Consider the following 7,201-nt stretch of genomic DNA (forward strand, 5'->3'; position numbering starts at 1 on the left):
TAAGAATTGTACAATTGTCCATATCCCCAAGAAAGATCTCAAACAGATTGATGGATGTTAGAAGCTGAAACAATTTGTATTATGGTCACAATAAAGACTCAGCATGAAAAAAAATCTTTATAATTCTTAACTCCAAGGAATATAAATTTATCTTGGCCTCTGTGCAGTGGTATTTCACATTCTTTAAAGAAAAAAAAAATGTAATGTAGAACAATAAATATTTTCAGCTTTTTAAAAAAAAACTTAACAAGGCTTGGGCAACTAGACAATGGTTGTGTTTCATATTGACTAATAAAAATGGTCATCAGCTGACAAGGTTTTGACTGATGATGCGAAGTTCAACATAACAAAGAACCAGAAAATCTTTCATACCCCTCACCAGAAGACTGAGAGCTCTGGGAGAGCTCAGAGGTGTGAAGTTATGAAAAAACACTCAAGATCTGTTTATCAGTTCAAACTACTGCAAAGTACCATCCTGCTCTGGAAAGTGACTTAATACAAAAACATCAAAATTAAGAAATGGCAGATTCTTCACCATTAAGGGTTCATAGGTATCATCAGGCAGCAGCTTCATGTCGGGAACACAAACACAAGCAGCGTCTGTCAAACAGCTTAGTAAGTACCATACAACATGCACACCATGCCTGCTCTGCCGATTTGAACATCAGGGGAGCAAAGCTGTGTGTTTGTCTCCTCCTGAGTTTTTCAATAAATAGTTTTAGATATGTACTGGAGAGCAATAAAGAGCTGTCTTTAACTCATCCTATGTACAGGGACTGCTATTAATCCTGGTTTTATCCAAGCTAGAAGAAATTAAGCAGAAGTCTTATTTTAGTGTTCCTCCCCTATAAAGGGCAGGAATCAGTTCTGAATGATTGCTACCATGCCCAGTTCAGGCAATTTCGGCCTTCATTTGCGTTCACTAAAACTTCAGTAATACTAGTGCCAATGCACAAAATGAATGTGAGACCCTAGTGCCATAGTACTTACTACAAGCTAATATGGAGTCTAGTTCAGGAACTCAAGTATTTTGAAAACTAATCTGAAATTAAAACTTAAGGCTTCCCTGAGTAGAGGGTTTTTTAACTTGTCATCTTTCACACCATCGGATCTGAAAGCCCTACTAGGTTCCTCCTCACTCAGGCATAGGAAGCAGTCAAAAAGGCACTTTGTTCCAAATCGTGTAATTTGCACATGCCAAACAGAGAGAAGAAACTGATCTTTGATCTAAATTTAATTAAACACTTTTCTCATTGATGTGTGAGCTTCTTCCTTCCTAACAGTTCATTCACTGGCTAAGACACGATTGCTTTTTCCAGTTGTTATCAGCTTTCACAGCACTTCTAACAGGGCTCAAGAGAGGAAAACATGCATTTTGGTGACCAGAGCCAATAGATATGAGTGCAAGCATACATTGGCATCAAATTTGTTAAGAAAGAAAGCATTTTATCAATTTTCAAAGTAAAACCACATTCTGAGCTTTAAATTGTCATAGAAGAGCCAATTTTGGTAGAATTATGGGGCTCTCCACAAACACAATATTTGCAATGAAAAACTTCTCTCCCAGCTGCTTTCATTCAAAGCCACAAGACATTCTGTGCTCGGATCCACAGGGATTTACAGGACTACAGCAAGGAAAACTTGCTGTGAATAGTAATGCTTGCAGAAGAAGCCTCTAGTCCACAGCTGCCTTTTTGCTGGAATGGTGGCAGTGACCCTACACAACTCAGTCCAAATTTTGGGGAGAAAAAAGGGGAGTTATGGAAGTGACAAACAGATTATGGTTTCTCTGTTTTGTAGGGATCCTGTGAAATCGGTTCTTATGATTCAGTCAATATTCATAGGATAAAATCTTCTGTGTGCATACCTTAAGTCCTATCTTCCTACTTTGGGAAAGAAGATTTTACTTTCTTCAAGTTGAAGGAAAGCATAGACCTTTTCTTCAGAGAACAGCTCAGCATAGAAGTGTTAGATATATTGTCTTTGTCACTTAAAAATTTCAGGAACAGGTCATCTCAATTGCTTTTAGTGTGGAACCTGGAATCCTATTTGCCACACGGAATTAGTAAGGTCTTCAGAAGTATCCACTGACAGCTAAACATTACTGTTGTGTGAAAAGAGGATTTTCAAGCTCTGGGCCCCTATTACTGTTCTCCCAGTCCTCCCCATGGATCGGCTGATCTCCATGATAATATCACACTGGAAAACTGAAGTTATTGCAAAGAGACTCAGAATCCAGAGGTAGAACTCTTAAACCTATAATTTGTCCAAAACATAATTGATTAATTTATCAGAAGTCTTAAAAAACTTACCTTTAAAATTTGGTCTGATTCTAGCATCATACCCCGATGTCCTTCCCATCAATTTGTCCAAAAAATCTGAAGGAGACAGGGTCTGTGAGGGGGATTTTCCAGATCTCGAATCATGTTCTTTACAGAAAGTCGTCCTAAATAAATTATTAGCCACCATTAGCTAATATTTAGCTTGTATTGTATTCAAGTCATGGAGAAATTATAGCACTAAATAAAATTGTCTCAATTCAGTGAATGTAGCAATTAATATTTTTATAGAAACAAATAGTCTATTTTTCATCTGAAAAATTTATTCTAGAAATAAAAATGAGCTTAAGGTACTATGCATGGGCACAATTTGCTATTCAGAAAAAAACTCAGCTTTAAAAAGAAATTCATTACAGCTTTAAGACTTTAGAAGATTCAATTTACTCTTCGTCTTACTGTGTAGAGCAATCTTACAGGGACTTTGATAATCTATTCCATATCATTGCTTTAATTACATGTGTTGTGTTAGAACTATATAACACTGGTTTAAGGTGGTCTTAAACTTCCAAACAACAGCTGGCAACACTTAGCAAGCAACACTGCAAAATATTGGTTTTGTTAATCTGGCGAAGGATATAGATGCAAAAAAATGTTTTTTATAGATGCTACCCAGCAAAGATTTAAATCATGCTGGTGAATGTCTGGATTCTTCCCCAACACAGAAAAAAGTGTTCCACAGTCAATCACATCTGATCTTAGGGGGTTTTGTACCAATGAACATAGAGTAATCAAATGTATCAGTGTTATAAGCAGCTTGTATTTACATGCAACTTCTTGGAACAGATCTCTTTTCAGGATTTAAAAGCAAACTTCTGGTATCATATCATGCATGCAAAATGCTGTGTACATAGCATGTTACATATTGCAAGCACATTATATATTGCAAAGAAAGAGAATTTGGGAGTTCCCTGTGGCTGTTCCCTAGGGAAAAAGAAACTAGAATGAAATGGTCATATTTGGTGTGTAGAGACACAGATTTAATCAAAAAGCATTATCTTGATTCTTAAATAACCAACTCCATTGTATCTCTATTCACATAATCTTTGAGCTATATTAGAAGTAATTCTATGACTGTGTCTTCTTAACCATTCTCTTTATGTATTTGCTGGAAGGGAACCACTCAGTTTCAGGAGTGTTTCATGGGTTTTTTTTCATGCATCTATACGCAAGTATAAGAAAATTAGATACACAAGTGAGCACCTGAAATGAGAAGCAAATATCAAATCTCTATGCTTTTACAAAAGCACCAGAATTTTTAAAAGGCAAGGTGATCATAAATTCTTGTGGTGTGATTCCTCATGTTTTCTCAGGTTCTATTTACAGGGGGCAGTTGCTTCTTCTATCTTTTGACAATGACATGGTACCATTAAAAAAAGCCTTTAATTTTTAATATTTAATAGATTATATTCTCCACTTAAATACTAATAACATTCAGTTAAGATAATAAAAACTGGAAAATTAAGCCAGTGCAGTTACTTGGGAAGTTCCTACACAAATTACTTTCATTATGAGTTGCGTTGTGATCCCAGGCTCGTGAGTATAAACACTGCTTCACTCTGTCACTGTATATATACTCAATTAGTCATATAAAAGCACTTTATATGTGTACATGTAGATACACAGCAGCGTACAATATAATAATGAACCTCAGCTACAATGGTGTTTTGGTTAATAAGACTGACCTGTTTGCTTTGTACCGCAAAAAGTCAATAGCTGTAGCAAAAGCTCATGAAACATTAATAAAATTTTATAAAAAACAATCATATGTACCGGTACTTTGCATGAGCACAACACTGATGTGGTCCAGGGCTTTCCCAGAATCAGAGGACTGGTTCTCTAATTTCAGATGACTACATCCCTGACAAAACTCGATCAATCATTCCCAAAGCTTGAAGAGAAGAGAACCAAAGCAACTTCCTAAACAACATCTGGTGGGAGCAGAGAATTTGAATTTTGGAAGAAAAACTGAGGAAAATGTTTTTAGCTATATTGATACTCAGTGAAAAAAACATGTCTTGGAATCAGAGAAATTGAAAATAGATGACCTAAACTTGAGATTATTATTTTTTGTGTTTGTTACCAAGCAACGAGTCTCTGAGTGTAAAAGGGATAGCCTATATAGAATGAACACAAAATACTCTCAAATATAGCAAACAAACTAGGTTAACATGATGTAGTATCTTTATACTGATGATTTCCACAACCTCTGACAAATATCATTACATAGAGTTGTATCACCTACCTGAAGTGGTTTGTCTTTAAGAAAAATGCAAACAAGGTTGTCAAAATTTTCACTAGCTGCCGGTTCATTCCTCCTGCTTTCTGTGATGATTTGGAAAATATCCCAGAAATTATTCCAGAGAGATGCAGGGAAAAAGTAAGCTGGTTCTGCCTAGATTCCCAAATTCAGCAATAATTTAATTTTCTTGACAATCAGGAAGAGAAGGTCTGGATCTCTACAAACTGGGGGTAAAAAAGCAGTGCCAGTCCTTGGAATCATGGTCAGGTCAAGCCTAGGCTCATCTCCAGCAGCCGGCAAGAAAGAGACAAAGCATCAGACCTGGTCGTTCCCCCGCCTTGCTTTTGGTAATGGAGGTGGGGGGGAGGGGGGGGTGGGGGGATGAAAAAAAAAAAAATCCAGAAAAGAAAAAGAAAGAAAGAAAAAAGGGAAAAGAAAAGAAAAGAAGAGGAAACTGAACTATGCAAGAGGCATCACGCAAAAGGGAACTGTTGAGAGCAGTTCTGTTGTCAGTGTGTTTTATTCCCCCCTCGCTATGAAAATTAGTATTTATGAACGGTGGTGGGGCTATTGGGTCGAGCTGCTTTTCCCCTCTTTGGGCAGGGAGGCGTCGGCACTGCCGGGGAGGGAGGGAGGGATGGAGGGAGGGAGGGAGGGAGGGACGGAGAGGGGGCTGGAGCGGGCGGGGGCCGCGGGGAACCCCAGCGCCTGTGCCGGAATGAGGCGGGCGGCGTGCGGTGCATTCAGCACTCGGACAGCTCCGCGCCGGCCGCTGCGCATGCGCCTGACGGGCGGGGGGGGGCGCCCGCCTGTGTCCGCGTGCGCCCGGGGGTGCCTGCGGGGGTGGGGGCGGGGGGGCGCTGTGGGGGGCGCTGGCGGGCGGGCGGGTGCCTGCGTGGGAGGCGCGCGGCGTGGGCGTGTGTGGGTCTTTGCTTGGGGGTGCTGCGGCCGGGGGTGTTTGTGCGCGGCGCGGGGGTGTCCCAGCGTGCGCGGCGTGGCGGGGTGTGAGGCGGCGGGGTGTGTGGGGCTGTGTGCCTTGGGGGGCGCGGCGGGGGGGGGGGGGCTGTATCCCCGCGGTGTGTCTGCGGGGTGGGGGAGGGGGGCCCGTCCGTGCGTGCGATGTCCCTGTCCGCGGGATCGCGCCTGCGGCTGCGGGAGGCGGGGGCGCGGGGGGCGCTGCGCGACGCCGCTGGAGGCGCCACCGCCCGCTGCCGGAGCCGCCGCCGGGGCAGGGGCTGCCGCTGCCGCTGCCCGCCGGCCCCTCGCCGGCCGCAGCCCCCCCCGCCGGGCGGGCGGCCCTGCCCAGGGCGTGCGGGGGGACGCCGCGTCGCGCCCCTCAGGGAGGTGCCGCCCTCCGCGGGTGTCTGCGGTGAGGCGGGGGGAAGAGCTACCCCGCTTGGTGGGGACAGGGGGGAAGCAGCCCCTGCCCCCGGTGGCTGAGGGATGAGTGAAGGATGGCCACCGCGACAGGAGCTGGCCCCCCTTTTGGGAGCTACTCCAAAAAGACCCGAGGTGTGAGGTGGAGGGGGAAAGTCTGTGGGGACTTTGTGGAGAAACCAAAGGGGAAAGCTCATGTAGTTTCCGTTTCCAGTTGCATTTTATTTCTTTTCTCCATGGTGTAGAGGAGAAGGTAATGACACGTAGCTTACTAGGGCATGTTTCCATCTCCAGACCCCGACACTGAAAAGAGATGCTTCTGTTCTTCTACAAGGGGAGTTGAAACAGGGGATGTAATTGCCTGAGATGCTGCAGATGGCCATTGACAGAGCAGGGGTGAGGCGCTGCCGTTTTCCGAAGGCCAGGTCCCTTGTTCTTCCCCCAGTGCTTCCCACACTTTTGATTGCTCAGTTACAGGTCTTCATGTTAAACCCAAAATGTCACAGGAGCCACGTCATTCATGAGGAGGGAGAGAATAACTTGCCCCTCTGAAGCACATGTGGTGACTGATGGAAACTGCTCAACACACTACAACCCTTAAAGCATTTTGGTAAACACGGTTTTAAATGGGCAGCTGAGGAATCTCATTTCGCAACGTTCAGGGAATATAAAATGCTTTTTCCTCTGCTACCACCATGGTTTTCCCTCCCTCCCACCACTGGTTATGCTCTAGTTCTGTCTAGTCTGCAACACCGTGAGAAGAATCTGGATGCTGCCCCACCAGTTCAGTTGGTTCCTATTGGAAAATCCTTTTGTGTAATCAGATTCAAATCTGTTTCAACAGTCTAGAAATCAAATCCTGTAACAAAGTTGTCTTTTTTACCTATCCTGCACTCCCAAAAGAAATAATTTACTATTTAAAATTCCATTTTAGGTCCAGCTGTATTCTCCTGCTGCAGAACCAGTCTGCCTGAACACTGCTTCACTTCTACAGAAGTATTTACACAAACACATATTTCTCATATCTCCAAGTAAAAACCTACCACTTCATGACAGATACTCGCACCACATTTGTAGTCATCATCAAAAATTGCTTCTGGAAAGGAGTTGTTCTGTTCCCACACTAGAAAGAGATCAAAGTCAGTTACCATTTATTAAATGAAATGCAGTTGTTGCATTTTTTTTGTTCATTTTAGTTTAATGCTGTAGGACATACCTGAAAAAAATCTACCTTACCAACCCTTCA

At 43.1% G+C, this 7,201-nt stretch overlaps 1 protein-coding gene across 8 annotated transcripts in view; it reads right to left on the bottom strand.

Annotated features, from left to right (window-relative positions):
- The window catches only part of GLRA2 (glycine receptor alpha 2), a 131,221-nt gene extending 126,035 nt beyond the window's left edge, over positions 1-5,186 (bottom strand). For 5 of the 8 annotated variants that reach the window (XM_040582700.1, XM_040582698.1, XM_040582695.1 and 2 more), the window contains exons 1-2: positions 4,582-5,186; positions 2,313-2,446 (exon numbers count right to left, since the gene is read on the bottom strand). In XM_040582700.1, coding sequence (XP_040438634.1) covers positions 2,313-2,446; positions 4,582-4,649 — 202 coding nt within the window. In that variant the 5' untranslated portion in view covers positions 4,650-5,186. Of the gene's footprint in view, positions 1-2,312; positions 2,447-4,581 lie in introns of those variants that run through there. The other 3 variants (XM_040582701.1, XM_040582702.1, XM_040582703.1) reach the window with 2 other exon arrangements.
- Positions 5,187-7,201: the final 2,015 nt, after the last annotated feature.

Source organism: Falco naumanni, chromosome 2 (genome assembly GCF_017639655.2).
Source record: "Falco naumanni isolate bFalNau1 chromosome 2, bFalNau1.pat, whole genome shotgun sequence".
NCBI lineage: Eukaryota > Metazoa > Chordata > Aves > Falconiformes > Falconidae > Falco > Falco naumanni.